At 34.0% G+C, this 18991-nt stretch overlaps 1 protein-coding gene across 1 annotated transcript in view; it reads left to right on the top strand.

The window, feature by feature from the left end:
* LOC145239813 (DNA polymerase theta-like) overlaps positions 1–18991 on the top strand; it is a 168893-nt gene that overhangs the window by 29360 nt on the left and 120542 nt on the right. Inside the window, exons 5-7 of the mRNA XM_080103341.1 lie at positions 7346–7507; positions 14572–14726; positions 18412–18568. Of these exons, the coding sequence (XP_079959467.1) occupies positions 7346–7507; positions 14572–14726; positions 18412–18568 (474 nt within the window). The remainder of the gene's footprint in view (positions 1–7345; positions 7508–14571; positions 14727–18411; positions 18569–18991) is intronic.

The raw sequence follows: 18991 nt of genomic DNA, 5'->3' as shown, positions 1-18991 counted from the left end.
AGTGTTCGATGAGCGAGATCAGAGATGTGCTGCTGTACAACGCATGCGGTCTACCGATCCAAGTTATGACAACAGGACCATTGCCAGCACCTTCAAAATGCATCGCTGGATTGCCACAAATAACAGGAACATATCCAGGGTGATGAAAACAAAGTTTCCGGCCATGGTTATGGTCTTAAGTGAGGGCCACATCATGCCATTTCACATCTTCGAAGTCGGCTTGAAAGTCAACACCAAAATGTACCTGGATGTCCTGAAGAGTGTGGGGTTATTCCAGCCCAATTCATCCAGCCCCGACACACCTCCTCTTGGATTTTTTTCATATTTACACCATACAAACTTTGGGTTAAAACTAAGAGAAATCTGCAATTTCAGCCCAGTTGGATTTGAGGAACATATTTTTTTTCACAGTCGGTTTCGCCCTGGAAATCAAAAATTGCTATCTCATGACGTAGAATTTTCGACCCCCAGCGTTTTACAAAATTTGCATTTTTGTTGCAAAGAATAAAGCTCTGGAGCTAAATATTCACACAGATAAGGTTTTGAGGGCAAGGAATCCAGAAATCATGGTTAGAAAGATGGCAAATGAGATGAAGTACCTTATTTTTACCATTTTAGGTGGTACCGCAGCACTTTTTTAGAGCTTGTTTGGGGCGATATTTTGTTGAGAAAAAAACATAACTGTGGTGCTTTGCCAGACTTCTCCTTTGGATTTTTAAAGTGACTTTAGGTTGGAAATTACAAAATTCAAATAAAACCTTTCGGCATATTTGACATTTCAAGACACTAAAGCCTCAAAATTGGCATTTTTATAAAAAGTTAAGGACTTTTTGGTGAATTTGGCAACAATCTAATCTTAAGCTATCATCAATATCTAGAGCTGAAAAAGGACTTGGAACGACCCATTAGAGCCCATTTTCATGATAGAATGTCAAATTACATCATATAAAAGGATATGCACCCCTACTTCACAGTCAAAATGGACAAAAAATAGTCGAAAATAAAAGATTTTTGACACACATATGGACATTTGGACAGCAATTTTAATTATGTACAAGTTTTGGACATTTGAGTTTTTCAAAAAAACAACTTTTGGCCATTATCTTTTGATTTGCAGATAGCAATAGCTTAAAATTTAGAGGAAAGATGTAAGGTAACATTCAGATATGAATGAAGTCACATTTTCATTTGAAGCATAACATTCTGCTCATTATCATGCTGACCCTCTCTTTCCTTTTCTCTTTTATGATCTAATTAAAAATGTGCAGTAGAATAGCACTGATCATGATAACAGTATTCTTTCATTTGTATGTGTTGATGAATTGTGACTAGGGGTAGTGTAGAGTCGACTCAGTTTACCAAAAAGTCAGTGGGAATAAGATATTGTGTTTTTTATTTATACCTTCAGGCACACATCATACAATCGTGCCGTGCAGTTCATAATTTTTGGACAGTTGGATCATGGTTTCTAAACCATTAAATCAGCAAATCCTTTCAATCAATGCATTTAAGCTGTTCAGAATCATGTCCACCTGAGTAATCAAGTTTGAGTGTCAGAGCAAATTCCTCTATGATATGATACCTGAATAATGTCCTATGCTTCTTTTTTCAAATGTTGATTTAAATGTTCTTTTTCTTGTTCAGTTTCACTCAAAAGACACTACATTGACTTCTGATTGTTTCATGTTGATTCAAATCGGTATACTTTTTCTTGATCAGTTTCACTCAAAATGGCATTACTTTAGTTGTGAAGTAGAGAATTCATGCTATGATTTTTTGCTGTTATGTTTTTGATTGATCAATTTTGTTCTGTTTCTGGTGATACATTTTCAACACAGTTTGTTCAGAGTTATTACCTGAGCGTGATGTTAAATACTGTCAAAGACAAACAGGGAAGTCAACATTTGTGGCTCTCAAAAACATGATATATATTTGTAAAGGGTAATCTTCAGCATAGAAACACTTTCACATGAAACCCTTTTTGATAAATGGGTGTGTCTCTTTAGCTAGTTATGATAGTCTCATAGTTATATTTCATCGCTGCTATGATTAATTTTCTTCTCTTTCAGGCTATTTACTTGTTGCATTGATCTAATAATGCATTCTTTGGTGTGAACTTCTAAGTTTGTCAATAATCCAAGTTTGTTTCCTGTCACTTTTTTATGGTTTCTTACTAAATTATTACCTCAAGGCATAATAATGGTTAAAATAGAATTTCTTATACCCCAGAATTGCAGTTCTGTAGCACCTTGAAATACATACAGTTGAATTTCACACTTTAGAAATTCTTTTTTCATTATCAAATTTGAATGGTCAGAAACTAAGAAGATAGATATTACTTTTTGCAAATTTCATTTCTTTGATTACAGTGCCTTTGTTTCTGATCAAGAATGTGCTACTGTTACATTATTTGTGTATTATACTGTCTGTAAATCTCTTAATGTTGCAGTTGAGTATTGCATATTCTGCTCATTGTGAATTATTATAATTTTTATTATCAGATTGTAATAATTATTCCAGAGCAATAAATTAAGAATGTCTTCTGAATCAAGGAAACGAGAGGGAGGATATACATCATCCATGACAAGTGCTCCTCAATGTTCGTTTGGATTACTAATGAAGAGTGCATGTCACCACAATCTGAAGCCATTTTCAACACCAATAACTGCATTAGAGCATGATGTAGGAACTGTGCTCAAATTAAGAGCTGGTGTCACACTCACTGATGAAACTGTTGCTAACATTTGCAGGTATCACGAACCTCATTTGGGGCATTACTTTGAGAAAAAATATACAAAGTGCTGCAACATCTTTTTGAAGCACAAAAAGAAGATAGAGGGTGATCGTGCTATCAAGTTAGACATGGCTGAGATGCTAAAGCAGAAGGGCTACCATGTTGTTCCTGGCTGGAAGCTTTGCCGTCACTGTGAAGCAGCTGCCAAGAAGTTAGAAGATCCAAGTGAAACAGAAGAAAGTGACAATCAAGACCTTGAAAATGAGTCACAAATTGAGCAAAAGAGAGAGAAACTGAATGACATTCTAATGATGTTTGATATATCCCCTATAAAAACCGGTAGAATGCAGAAGCACACAAAAATCAATATTGTCAGAGAGAAATTAGAAAGAAGCTATGAAATGCAAGTAGAGGCAGCTGCCAAAGTCCTTAACATCTCTAGCCCTGAATTAGGAAGCCCTATTAGCAGCCAAACGAGTCAAATGGATTTAGTGGCAAAGGCAAAGGATGATGATCGTTGGATGCAATGAAGGCCAAACTTGAGAATAAAGAAATGAAAACCAGTGAGAGGATCCAGTTGATGACTTTAGCTCCGGAAAGTTGGTCTCGAAAAAAGGTGTCTGAATATTTCAATGTCTCTGAATATATAGTACGTGAAGCACGGCAACTGAAAAAGGATCGAGGTATTCTTTCATTGCCACAGAAGAAGGTGAGAGGTCTCTCAAAAGAGGTTATTAATTCTGTCTTGGCTTTCTATGAGGACGATGAATTTTCATGGTTAATGCCTCGAGCGAAAGATTTTGTGAGCATCGGTAACAAAGTTCATGTCCAGAAATGGCTGCTATTATGCAATCTTAAGGAGCTTTATGTAGTTTACAAAGAAAGCTATCCTGAACACAAAATAGGTCTTTCAAAGTTCTGTGAGCTCCGTCCAAAATGGTGTGTCACCATCTTGACATCAGGTTCTCATTCAGTTTGTGTTTGCACCCACCATCAAAACAGCAAATTGCTTGTTGACTGCTTTGTTTTAACTGTCAAGACTCAGCTCAGAAGGAAAGCTGAAGAATCCAGAGATGAGAGTGCTGCTAATCTACCAACTGAAAGTCCCAATTTTAATATCACTTACAAAGATTTGATGGCCTTGGTAGTTTGCGACACCGATAGTCTTGAATGTATGGTCCACCGTTGTCCTAAATGCCCAGGTTTCCCTGCTCTAGAGAAGTATATCAGAGATAAATTTACTGAATTGGAAATTGACAGTGAGATGTCATATAATCGGTGGGAGAGTGTGGATAGGACAATGCTATGGACACAGATGGCTGATGTAGATGACTTCATAGAGATATTGGTATACAATGTTGATAATCTAACGACCCATTCCTTCACAGCAAAGCGCCAAGCTCAGTATCTAAAAAAGAGAAGAAATAACCGAGACCGAATGTATCCTTCTCCTGGACTTTGCGGAAAATTATCACTACGTGGTGCAAGATGAGATCCAGGGATATCACTAGAACAAAGACCAGTGTACCATGCATCCAGTGGTAATTTATTACAAAGATAACAATGGAAAACTTCAACAGATCTCATTATGCATCATTTCAGATGACCTTGAGCATGACACCTGTTTTGTGCATGAACTACAAAGAATGGTGATGTTGTACATCAAAGAGAAATTTCCCTGGATCAAGAGTGTAGAGTACTTCAGCGATGGCTGCGCTGGCCAATATAAAAACTTCAAAGCATTTCTTAACCTTTGCCATCACTCATCAGATTTTGGAATTGATGCAACTTGGGCATTTTTTGCAACTAGCCATGGCAAATCACCCTGTGATGGAATTGGTGGGGCTGTCAAACGCAAAGTTATCCGTGCCAGCTTGCAAAGGCCAATAAAAGACCAAATACTCACCTTTCATGCTGTTGCAGATTTTTGCAGATCATCGATCACTGGTATCATGTTTCTAAAGATCGGCAAAGAAGACATGGTTTCAGTTTGAGAGAAACTTCAAATGAGATATAAACTGGGAGATACTGTGCCTGGTACAAGGAGCTGTCACTATTTCAAACCAGCTTCTCAGTTTAATATTCAGGGCAAGCAATTGAGTGCTGACACAACGATCTTTATCGATCATTCTTTCCTGGACATGCCTGTGCCATTAGATGAAACTCTGGAGTTGCTCAAATGCAATGACTACATTACTTGCATTTTTGATGGATATTGGTGGTTAGCATTGATTGAGAGTGACAACAGGGAAGAGAAAGATCTTACTTGCAACTTCCTGCATCCACATGGACCATCACATAAATTCCACTGGCCAACTAATAGGGATCGAGGCTATATTCCACTGAGCAAGGTCGTTATGAGAGTGCAGGCCCCAAGTATTTCAGTGAATGGTAGAACATATTTCATCACCGAGGAGGAGAAAAATAAGACTCAGGACTATTTTGACAGATTAAGTCGATAGTTGGAGTTATAACAAATGTCTGTTTTATATTCGTTTGACAGATTTTCTTACGATAAACTAGATTATGCATCAGTCTTTTATTTTCGACTATTTTTTGTCCATATCCTTTTATATGATATAATTTGACATTCTATCATGAAAATGGGCTCTAATGGGTCGATCCAAGTCCTTTTTCAGCTCTAGATATTGATGATAGCTTAAGATTAGATTGTTGCCAAATTCACCAAAAAGTCCTTAACTTTTTATAAAAATGCCAATTTTGAGGCTTTAGTGTCTTGAAATGTCAAATATGCCGAAAGGTTTTATTTGAATTTTGTAATTTCCAACCTAAAGTCACTTTAAAAATCCAAAGGAGAAGTCTGGCAAAGCACCACAGTTATGTTTTTTTCTCAACAAAATATCGCCCCAAACAAGCTCTAAAAAAGTGCTGCGGTACCACCTAAAATGGTAAAAATAAGGTACTTCATCTCATTTGCCATCTTTCTAACCATGATTTCTGGATTCCTTGCCCTCAAAACCTTATCTGTGTGAATATTTAGCTCCAGAGCTTTATTCTTTGCAACAAAAATGCAAATTTTGTAAAACGCTGGGGGTCGAAAATTCTACGTCATGAGATAGCAATTTTTGATTTCCAGGGCGAAACCGACTGTGAAAAAAAATATGTTCCTCAAATCCAACTGGGCTGAAATTGCAGATTTCTCTTAGTTTTAACCCAAAGTTTGTATGGTGTAAATATGAAAAAAATCCAAGAGGGGGTGTGTCGGGGCTGGATGAATTGGGCTGGAATAACCCTGTGGTGATCCCCTGGTGCAATCAGGTGGCTGCTGGCAGACCTCTGGGTGTGGCAGCAGGACTTTGTGCCGGCCCATGAGTCCAAAGAGACCCAGGCTTGGCTTCAGAAAGAGTGTTATGACTTTGTACCCTTCTCTTACACACGCCTCCTCCTCCCTCCATCTGAACCCTCTGGACTACTTTGTTTGGTCATAGGTCAAGAACATCACCAACATAACCTCTCACTACACCAAAGCCAGCCTGATCGCTGCCATCTGCCGAGTGATAACCAAGCTCCTACCGGCACTTGTGGAAAAGGCATGCTTCCTGTATCGAAGCGGTAATTGAAGCTGAAGGCGGCTACATTGAATAGATGTCAGCTCTACTACATAATCAAATTACCTGAATTAATTTTTTCAATAAAAGTTTAAAATAAAGCTGTAGTGTTGTTTTCTTTAAGGTGACAACCTTATCATTCCACCATGTACATACATTGTATGAGACGTTCAAGCCACTCCTCTATGCCCAGCTTATGCGTTACCTACCATAGCATCTCTCAAAGGATTTTTCTAGGTCAATAAATGCCTCATAGAGTTTCCTGTCTGCACATGTATATCTCTCTTGAACATGGCATCAATTGTCCATAACAATTAAACAACAGTCACTCGAATGAAAGTGTGACACACAAAATAAATAACATACATACTATCCTATTAATATATAGATTAGCGTTGTTTTATCCTTTATTTCCATTTTATTTTATTGATCCATCTATATTATACTAAATCTGAGTTAATCAACATTTGTTTCCCAGAAAGCCTTTTTTCCTATCTATTTTAATAACACAAAATACATGATAAAATATTCCTCAGTATTGGGATTGTGTTAATTTTTGAAAAAAACAAAAACTTCCATTTTAATCCTGTAATTTACAACTCATTAGTGAAGAACATATTACTTACTAACTATCTATCACTTTCACCCTTTTTCACTGTTGTTGTTTGTAACCACACACTTATTCTATATGTTGTCTATGATTCTTGCCTCCGTTATTGTTTCTCTTTCCCTCTGTTTATTAATGGACAAAGATTATAAAGGAAGAGAAAACAAAGATTGAAATAGTCCATTATAAATAAAAGGAAGTATTACTACAGACAGTAATATTACTTAACTCATAGTTAAAGATAGCAAGAAGCTAATTTGTGATTTTTGTCTTTATTTTTTTTACATATTTAACTGGCTTTGAAAACTCATTTTCTTTTGATTCAAGCAATTTAACTCCAGCTCAATGGATGACCCAAAGAGTCAGATTTTTCCAGTGTATATTATATATAAAAACATTTAGCATATTAGTATATTTTATTTTACTTTTTATCAGAACCTGTCAGCAGCAATCAAACAGATGCCGTCAGTGATGATGATAAATTACTGCTTTCATCCTGGGGCATTCCTGAAGTTGTTTTGAAAAAATATCATTCTTACGGAATCAAAAAAATGTTTCAGTGGCAAGCTGAATGCCTTCTGGTTGGAAAGGTCCTAGGTAAGTTAATTGTGTATGTAATTTGATTTCTTGTTTCAAATATTGTTGGGTGGAGGGTTTAGTGATTATTGCCAATATAAACTATGGAATCTTCAAGCAAAAATCATACCCAATCAAATCTATTATATTAATTTATGTACTGAAACTTGGGGGGGGGGGTATGAACTCCAGGGATCTATATTCAATGGGTTGTTTATAATAGATGTTGTAACTAATTAAGTTTTAGAATAGTTTTAGATGAAGATTGATAATTTTGATTATTACATGGTATTTGATCAATATTGTCATGAAGTGGATTTGAGTGGTAAGACGAGTATGAAGAAATAATTGGATGAAAACGATTCTGTGTAAATCAACAATAATAATGATATATTTTAACAATTTACAACTGAAAGGAACTGCATTGAAAATGAAGAGGTTTGCTAAACCAATGTTAGTAAGTGTCCATTGAATCATTCCTTGTTTCTGTTTGTTAACATAGGGTCAAAATTTAAGGGCAGATAACTCTGCTTTAAAATGCCTATTGGCAAGGGAGATTACTGTCGGGTACAGGAGTTATTTTCCTTTAAAATATAAAATATTTAATTTCCCTTGAAATATAAAATATTTAAAAATATTATTTGATAGTCACTTAACAAATATAGCAATTTAAAGATTAAAATATTAAAAGTTTTAGAAGTAAAAAAATTCCTTGCAAAATATCAACCCCAGGATATTATTTTATGTTATTTACATAGCAAACTGCCCCACCCCTCTCTCTCACACATATATATGCACCTAACAATTAAACAAGATTTTTATGTATAATATGAAAATTTTTTGTTGAATTGATAGTATTCCAAGCTTTAATATATGGTCCCTGCTTCCTTGAAAACGTTTGCAACAAACACTCGTCTAGCTGCAAGCACTGTCAACTACCCCCTCCTCTCTATCTGTACCTAAATCTAAATGTAAATTTCATGAACAAAACTTCTTTCCTAGAACTTTCCACCTGTGGAACTCTGTGATCTGCCTAGCTAGGATGGCAAGTTTTGTCAGAACATTGATGGCTATCACAGGGATGGTGGTCTATGTAGTCACATAGCATACCGGTATATATGAGTCTATAGTTGTCATGTAATAAGACTATTTAGTGCTGAAAACCATCATGTTTTAATTACTAACGTTTCTTTTCTGTACAGTATTTTGGTTCTTGTCTAGAATTCCCCTGATATTAAAAAATAAAGAAAAGTTTGTATGATGTACATGCCTGTAAAAAAACAAAAATATCACATTCCAAAAATTACGCAAATTGGTCAAGTAGTTTTATTTTTAGATAAGAAAATCAAATTTTAAAGAATATCTGTCTTGGCCACCATTTTGAAAAACATCTTAAAACAAACAAAATATAACAAAGGGAGATAATTCAACTTGATTCAAACTTGCAAGATTTACGTTGTAATGTCTAGGAATTCCCATTAATCGCTAAAAAATGATTTTCTTATTTAAAAATAAAACTACTTCATAAATTTCCATAATTTTTGAAGTATGATATTTTTGTTTTGTCATTGGTACGTACATTATACAGATTTTTCTTTTCTTTCTTTGTTTCCATTGATATTATAGAGGGAATTCTAGTCAAGAAACGTTTTTTTTTTTTTTTTTTTTATATATATTATCACTACTTATCAAGGTCCAGAGGCTACTCGAGAATAAGGGTTAAAGAGTGTACACTATTCAATGGGACAATATCATACTAATCGTTAGTAGTGTGAGTTTGGTAAATTGGATTAAGGGGAACGGCTCATCAAGAACTTGTTTACATTAGACTTGAAGATGACTATATTGTCAGTTGGAAAGCAGGCAATGGAAGACAGTTCCACAGGTGTGCAATTCGAAGAAAAAAGCTTTGTTCATGGAATCTACGTTTCGGTTTAGGCACAGATAAAGAGTGGGGAAAATTATTGATAGTGTTTTCAGCTAGACGAGTGTTTCTCGTGAAAGTTTAGCGAGGGGGTGGGCATAGATTGGACCTCAGACAAGCACTTGCCATGAAAATAATGATAAAACAGAGACAGGCTATTCCTCAAGTATAATGCTAACAGGTGCTACACTTTGCCCAGTGGTAATCGTGAACTATGCAAGGCAGTGTGTTCAGCTCCCTAAGTGATTTTACGTACCTGCATACATAGGAACATTGTGGAATTCTTTTTCTTACATCTATTTATATAAAGTTAGTTATGCGTGTATGTTTATATATTTGTATGTACAGGAGTCACTTCTAAACTGATGAACCAATCAATATGACTTTTGGAACAAAGCTGCTAGGCATGAGGGTGGTTAATATGGTATATATTTAGTTTTAGTCTTATACAAAAAGAATAAAAGAAGGAATGGGGTCTTTTTTGAAAATTCAAACACCTTCCATTTTTGTAAAATTGTTACAATATGTATTAAAACTCAAATATTTCAGATTTACATTAAATTTGATTCATAGTCATTAGACACTAATTAAGCAAGATTTCCTGAATTTCAATTTATTTTTAAGATGCCTTAAGCTTAAGCCTTATATTTTAGACATTTTCTAGAATTAAAATCATGTAATGAATTTGGATCAAAATTTGAATGAGGATTCTAGACATAAGCTTTAGTAGCATTATATGTTACTTTTAATCTTTGTAAGATGTCGTAAAAGCGGTGCAAAACTGTTCTGTTTGAATAATTAATTTTATCTGTCTTGGGACAGGTATTTTTTTAAGTTATAATATAAAATCTTATTAACACTGAATTTCATTTACTTTTGCAACTATTTTTATGATGGATCACTTTTTAAAATTGAATCAATCAGTATGTCTTTGAACTTGTGAATTAATCAACATTAATTCCCAACTTATGTGGGTCATTCTTACTTATGTGGATTTAATGGATTTGAAAAAAGGATTACGATTTTCCTGATAACATAATTACTCATTTGTAATCCTTTATTGATTTATTTTGTAGATTGACTAACGTTTATTAATTGCTCTACTGTGATCTTTATTATTGCATTGTATTTCACTATATTAGATATCACCAACCAGCCTAGAGTTTTGTGTGTGAAAATTAGTAAATATACTGAAATCCGCTTCAATTTCAACTTACGATGATTCATTAATTTTGAGGATTGTTTTGACAAAATTTGACTGTAAACAAATTTTAATCTGTATCATTTTGGATGATTCAGACTTATTCTTATCTTAAGTGTTATTCTCATAATGTTTCGACCGTTGTAACCTCTGGTCTTCTTCAGTTGTATCTTGTTGAATTTGGGAATCTTTTTGTCAAACTCAGGAATCTGTATAGAATTTTGAACAGAACACTTTCTTTAACCCATGTGGTTAGCATGCTATCGTTCTGTCAGCCATAGCTGGGTAGAAGTCTTCTGTTCAAAATTTTGTACAGATTCCTGAGTTCGACAAGATACACCAGAAGGACCTGTGAAAATTCCACAGGGTACTGATTCATCTCTATATAAATAAAATGAACTCATTTTTCCCCGTCTGATTTTGACCTTAATAGGATTAAAAATCAAGATATTTCATGCAAATATAATATGCACAAACGGCAGAACAATATCTGAGGTGTGTTATAGGCTTATTATTTCTCAAATTCCTCGATAATCTTAGATTTCTATACTTTTTCTGCTGAGAAGTCACGGCCAAAATCGGTTAAGATCAATGGAAGTGGTAAAATATTTTCTCTCTAAGAAATTCCTCCTCCCCCTGTCACTACTTAACACCGTTTGGGGATCGTTCACAAGGAACAGTTGAGAAGAGAACACTGGTTTGGCTTTGTAGTTCTTTCATGTGAAGTTATTTAAAATCACTAAACTAAGCTGCAGTGCTCTGTGGCATAGTGGTTAGCGTGCTGGACAATTCACATTATATTTTCACGTTCGCGCCGACCTACCGTAGTCGTTTTTTTTTTTTTTTTTCCTAAACAACTGGAATGGACTTTTCTTGGTGGCCGAACTGTTAACGTTGCAGATGTTTTTTTTGTTTTTTTTTCACACTTTATTTTCCTACTTTTACTCATGACTCCGGGTTTGATCCTTCCTACTTACCTACCATAACATTTTTTAAAACTCCCCCCCCCCCCCCCGTCCCGGAAACAAACACTCGGGCAACGCCGGGTACCCCCGCTAGTATGTAATATATTGATGTTGGCATTCTGTAGATGTTCAGTGTAAATGGAGATGCTCTGATATTATTGTAGCTTTTTTGTTAAAACTGCAAAAGTATTTATCTAAACTAGCAGGGATATCCAGCATAGCCCGGTCATAAAGTATGCTTAAATATGGTATTTTAATTCTTGCAGATTTCATATATATATATTATTATAAAATTAATGTTCTATCGATTTTTATATATTTTAAAGTTGTGATTTCAAAAATAAAAAATATATCCATATGACTTGGGTGCATCAGTTTGAATCTTTTAGCCTTTTTTTTAAAACTGCAAAAGTATTTATCTAAGCTAGCACGAACGTCCAGTAAAGCCCGGTCATAAAGTATGCTTAAATATGATATTTTAATTCTTGCAGAGTTTTGTATATATTATGAAAGAGTTAATGTTCTATTGATTTTTATATATTATAAAGTTGCAATTTAAAAAATAAAATATATCCATATGACTTGTGTGCATTAGCTTGAATTAAAACCAAAATAAAAACTTATGAAAAAAGTATAAGTATAACTTGAGTTCCTTCAGTCATAATCGAAGCCAAAACCAAAACTTATGAAGAATTCTTGATAAAATTATTTATAAAAAAATAGATGACTTAAGTGCCATCAGCTATAATCAAAACCGAAACCAAAACTTATGAAGAATTCTTGGTATAATTATTTATGACAAGATGTGGAAGTCCATAATTAAATGGCCCGGATGTGAGTGTAACTCAGAAAATAATAATCACGCTATCATATTAATATATAGATGTTGGTGTTTTTCAACTCAATGCGCATAATATTGTGTCTTTATGGGTATCAAAAACAGACCCATTATGAGAAAAAAAAGAGTGCCACTTGTCAATATAATGAGCTTAATATGAAGTTGTCTTTCACAAAGAAAAAATAAAGTTGAAAACTTTAGTGAATGAAATTTTTGCTTTATCAAATTCTGGTACTTGTTTAGTTTAATCAAGACATTAAAAAAATGTAAATATTGGAAAAAAAATTTATATTGTATGTACCTGTTATGAAATTAAATTCCCACAAAAAACTTTCACTTAATTTGATCAAGTAGTTTTTTTAACAGAGAAAAATCAAATTTTAATGTGATCACTGGTATCCTGCCAGTCTTGTCTATTTTGTGGACGAGGAGGGGTGGCCTTTAAACTAAAAAGGGATTAACAAAGAACAAAATGAAAAAGGGATTAAAAAAAGAGAAACTCTGTAAAATAAATTAAAAAAACTAAAATATTTATCTAGGTATTTTTTCTGCTCATGTTTCAAAATAATCTCATCAAATTTTGACTAATTTTAAGTGGTGATAGAGTTATCTCCCTTGGCACCCCTCCCTCCTCAGTAAAATAAGCAAGATGGCTGGGATATGATCGATCTCGTTAAAATTTGATTTTCCTCTGTGAAAAAAAAAAAGTACTTGATCAAATTGTGTGAAATTTTTTTATGAGAACTTAATTCCATAACGGGTACATACAGTACATACATATTTTTTTAAAATATTTTCATTTTTTAATGTCTTGATTAAACTAAACAAATACTCAAATTGTTCCCAGTTGTTTTTAGATGGTACAAATCTGTTTGTTTTTATTGGTTTACTATTAAAAAAAGCCCTCTAGCTTTACTTATAAATGAAAAAAATATTCTGTATTAGGAATCATATTACAAAGATTTAGTGTGTTAGCTCTTGGAATAAATCTTATATGAACAGTCAAAGTTGCATTTCCGTATCATTTTTGTCAAAGGTTGATGTGATTTTGCACAATGTTTCAGTTGGCTTGAATCATTGTTTCTATAATGATTGATTTTTATGTACCACAAGATGAAAATTACATTTGTAAGGATTTTTCATTTGTTAAATGGGTTATAGTCAGCTAATGTACTTCCTAACTTCCAGTGTAACGCGACCAGAAACAGTGACAAAGCAAATCAGTTCCTTCACTTTTATTGTTCTTCAGTATTTCGATTGTGAAATAAAATATAAGAAATATACATTATTGAAAAGTATACAATAAAAATGAACAAAATTATACAGAAAAAACTAACACAACCTTGATTTTCACTTTTAATAACAAAATTCCAAAAATAAAAGTTTTTATTTGAAACTTTATAAGAAATACATGTTTATGAAAAAATAAAATAAAAGTATTTTTTTTTAAATTTTAAACATAAAAGTTTTTTATTTAAATTTATATAATAAATATATGTTCATGAAAGTATAAAAATACAATTATTGAAATCATAACAAAATTTCAAACATCATAAAAACATACCCCAAATAGTTTTAAAAGATTTTAAAGTATTTTCAGTAATTCTTAAAAAAAGAAAAAACACACTAATTTCAATAATTTTTTAATAAAAATTAGACTGAAAAAACTTTTCAATGATTATTAAATAAATAAAAACAGAAAGAAAGCCCGAAAAAAAAAAAACATAATAAAAAATAGAGTGCATGCACAGAGGAGATATGGGCATTAGAGAAAAAGGTGAACAGATTTACCTTGTCACCACTTCTTGTAACACTATGCCAGAGATTAGGAAGTACATTAGCTGACTATAACCGTTCAATGTTTCCGTTTTTAGTTATACATTGTAAAATTTAACTTATAGACCAATAGATTTCAAATTTTCTAATTTCCACAAAACTTTGAACAATCTTGATTTGTATATCAACCGAAATAAATATGGTGTTATTGTTTATATGTTGCAAATATCCATGTGGCCACGTTAAATATTTTAAGATATAATGAAACTAAAATCTTTGTTTGAGATACCTTTTCTGTATTGTATTGTTTTACATTGATGTTTGTTTGCTCAATCAATTTTTAAATTTATAAATTAAAAATATTTCTACTGCTACTTTAAGCCGGCAATAACTTGGTATATTCTGCCCCGACTAGTGCAGGCAAAACGATGGTAGCTGAACTTCTTATGCTGAAACGGGTGTTGGAAACTAAAAAAAAGGCCATCATGATTTTGCCATTTGTGTCCGTTGCTCATGAGAAAGTACGATACTTGAAGGTTAGTATTTTCATTGAATGTGGGGGGTGGGGTGCGTAATTGGTTTCATTGAAACCACCGTGCCATCAGTAATGTTGAGTTCAAATCCTATTAAATCTATTCACGCATGATTACCATATGAAAAAATATGCATGCATAATTGAAGCTCAACTATATCTAAATAGAAACTTGTGTTCAATAAATTATGCAAAACTAGCAATACTACCTGGTGTTGCTCAGCATCCTAATTTTATATTATGGTCAGGCAACATCAGATGTCCTAGGTAGAAAGATGAGTAACCAAAATTTGAGCTGGTGACAATATTCTGGAAATAACAGTGTTTTGATAACAAGAATATTTTGAAATAGGACGAGAATTTAATGTAGAAATAATTAAGCCAAAAATATGTAAAACAATAAAATGTTTTAGCAGGATGTTTAATAAAATAGGATTGGAATGTTTGGTTTTAATAAACAAAGATACATGTTAAAAGACCAGACAAGGATCTTTGGTTACATAGATACATGACGTAATGAGCTTAGGACACCTTAGAAAGTTAGTCGAGTTTGCAACGGACGGCTAAGAGAGATAATCGACAGACGGAATGGCACCCAGCAGGGGAAAGATTGATAATTAAGATGTAGGCAGGACTATTTCAGCGTTCAACCTTTTCCAAGATGGGAACAATATTTTGGAATAAAGCTTACCAAAAAGAAACCTGAGATCTGTTGTTTGTGGTAGAATTTTCGCTGCAGCTTTTCTTCCAACAAGATCAAAGATGGGCCAAGTGTGTTCCCTAATTGGCCAAATGTTGTAACCCCATAGAATGGTATTCATCACTTTTGTTGAATGTATGCCTTCTTTTGTCCAGCAAGAAAGAAATAAGGTTGTTGTAAGTATTAGAGTCTTATTGTTAATTCAATTAACCTGCAATAGAAAATACTTACAAGCATTAATATCATACAATGACTGACTAGACTAAGCCCAAGTACATAAATACATATTTATTACAATATCAACAAATGTGAATGAAAACAGTAACACTACAATACAGAACAATACAATAAAGCAGTATTCACTTTTGTGGTGGCTCTACCGTGGGTGGTAGGTAATATCGTTCATTCTAGAGTCTTACTCTGATTCAAGTAGGCATCGTTCCCACGAGGGGTAAAAACATCCATTCCCTTCTGGTTCCAGGACTCTCACTGTCCCTCAAGGGAAGTAACCCTCTGGTCTACTCTGTAACCGGTGTTGCTTGCCCTTATTCCCCTACAGACCCCCCCCCCCCAAATACAGAGTACCTGAAAAATGAACATTTATTTTATTCATACAGAAACAAAGTTCTTGAAATAGGCCGGCCATCTGACATGTCTACTTGACCATGTCTTTTAATTCCGGGCAACTCTCTCAAGTGTCATATTTGCTGGCATGGTGCTTGAGGGGTGTTATTTCTAAATATTTTTCATTTAGTGCTACAAGTTTTAACCTGCCTACCGAAACATTCTGTCCTTTGTTCTTAATAAGAATCCTGAAGAACTTCTTATGTCTCTTGATAACTTTAAAGGGACCACGATACAGTGGTTGCAGAGAATGCACCCTAGCCGTATCACAGATAAAGACGTGAGTGCAAATCTCTAACGCCTTAGGTACGTATATGTCTGTGTTTTTATTTAACCCTGATGGAGAATATGCCACCTTGGCCAGTCGGTCGACAAACACTGTCACATCCCAAACTTTGTCTGGAGTTTCAAAAAAATATTGCACTGGTAACCGCAATGTGGTTCTGTACAGGGTTTTAGCTGCTGAGCAGTCTATATCCCTCTTTACTGTGGTGCACAACCCCAACAGTATTAGTGGGAGGTGTTCTAACCACTTTGCATTGTTAGTAAGCTGCGCCTGTAAAGAAGCTTTTAAGCTGTGATGTAATTTCTCGACCATGCCATTTGCTTTGGGATGATAAACCATAGTATGGATGTCCCTAGTGTCCAAAAGTTTTGATAGTTTGTGGAATAAACTGTCAACTTCTGTCCATCGTTATGTTTTCTGGGACACCAAATCTTGCCACCAGGCCGGCAAGGAATGTCCTGGCTCTTGTGTATGCCGTCATATCTGGCATAGGTAGAGCTTTGAACCATCAAGAGAATGTGTCGATACATGTCAGCAGATAGCAATGACCTTCACTTGTAAGAAATGGTCTGGTGATGTTTATGTGTATGTGCTTGAATCTCTCATCTGGAACCGGGAATGTGCCTAGAGAAGCTTGAGTATGACGACCGAGATTGGCTTTTTGGCACTTCACACATGTTTTCACCCATGCTCTTACATCTGCTTTTATCCACGGCTAGACATATTGGTCAGCCAGTAGCCTTACCAATACATTGGCTCCCGGATGTGATAGATCATGCACTCCACTGAATATGTCTTTGCATGACGCAGTTTATTTGTGCTTGTATCACACACAACATTTTGTTGCTGGTAGGGTTGGTAATTGTCACCAGATTCAATGAATTTGCATTGTTCTAGAGGAGATTTTGCAAGTTTCTGTTGTTTATAAGACAAGATGTCGACGTCAATGGAAGGTTCCAGTGAGATGCAGTGGCAGTTGATGCCGACGTCTTTTGTTGGTTTAGGTTTTTCCCGGACTCTTATAGCTACAAGGTGGGATACAGAAATTTACTTTTTCTCCAAATCTCTTGTGCTTTCAGCACATTGTCCCATCCTGCCCCCATTCTCTGGAGTGGCTGCATGCACCATCACACCTTTGCTTCTCATTTAAGGTAAGCCTCGCAATGTCCTCTCTGATTTTATTCATGCGAGCTTCCAATCTCTTCTGCCCCTCCATTAGTTTTGATAGCAGCTCGTCCTTCTCTGACGTCTGAACACCAGCCACTATTGACAACTAGCCTTTTCTAATATTTTTGATTTTTTTAATTAGGTTAAATTCTGGATAAGAACCTTTCTTTAAATTATGTAGATAATAATAAAATAAAAAAGAATAAAATAATCTGCTTAACATTGTAGTTTGAAATGCAACATTTCTCCTCTTTCTTTCTCTCTTTTCAAAGGCAAATGCGGATCAACCAGTGGATCTAAAATTTCATTGAATTTGTTCCCAGTGTTAGAGGTAACATTAGGAGGACTTCTGAGTTAATGAGTTAAAGCTCCCCCAACTTCTTTTACTTTTTGACTAATAAAAGATATTGATCAGGATTAAATATTAAAATCAACCATGAGTGCAATTTAAAAAAATTTAGAATAATATTTTCCTTATACAATTGACAAAACATTTACTTATGTACCTTTTCTTCAAAAAGCTATTAGCATCAATGAAATGGGGGAAAATTCCTTTACTTTATATATAAGGTGAATTTTATTATTTGTAGCATTCCGATTATTATTATTATATAATATTATTAGTATTAATATATATATTATATATTAATGCTACCTTCAAACCATGTTTTGTGTTGGTTTAAATGTTGAATAAAATTGATTTAAATTGTAGAAAAGTTTGTCTTTTTAAATAACCTTGTGACCCTTTTCTTCTTATCAAGTAAAGCCAGTAGATGGACACAGACACCACAACCTCACTACATAATAAATATACAAGCTTCTCGTCACCAACAATCTCTATAAGTTTGTTTATTTCTTGATTGTTCAATAAAATTGTTTATTTTTTTATGTTTTCTTTTTCTTTTTTTACAGTCTCTTTTTGAAGAAGTTGGTGTTCATGTTGGAGGCTTTCTTGGTAGCCAGTCCCCTGTTGGTGGTTTTAAAAGTGTTGACGTGGCTGTGTGCACAATTGAGAAAGGCAATAACCTTGTAAATCGATTGATAGAAGGGAAAGAACTTGATCAATTAGGTAGGGATCAAATAGGATTTTCTTTATTTTCTTCATTTTTTTTCTCCCTTTTTTTGTCTTTTCATTTTCTTTTTGTTTTCTTTTTCTTTTTTCTTTTCTTTTTTTTCTTTTTCTTTCACACTGTTCTTCCATCAGGATTTATTCAATATTATTGACTGCTGACATAACCCAGAATATAACGGGTAGGATTTATTGAGTCAATAAAATAGTAAAAAGACACACACTTTAATGAGTTGTTTTTGTGTATGCAGAGAAAGCAATAATCATTGCGCTATTTCAATACTGAGTGCATTTGACTCGAGCAAAGTATTCTACTTACTTTTCATTCTCTCGTCATTTTCTGATAAATCTATAATATTTACTAGATGTCAGTGACCTGTTGGATCAGGTTTGGTTGGGATATATTATCTCTATTTTTATAAA

Source organism: Euprymna scolopes, chromosome 19 (assembly GCF_053919585.1).
Source record: "Euprymna scolopes isolate OS-2025 chromosome 19, ASM5391958v1, whole genome shotgun sequence".
Lineage (NCBI taxonomy): Eukaryota > Metazoa > Mollusca > Cephalopoda > Sepiida > Sepiolidae > Euprymna > Euprymna scolopes.
Note: the sequence above shows the minus strand (reverse complement) of the source record. Positions and strands in the feature narration are given on the sequence as shown.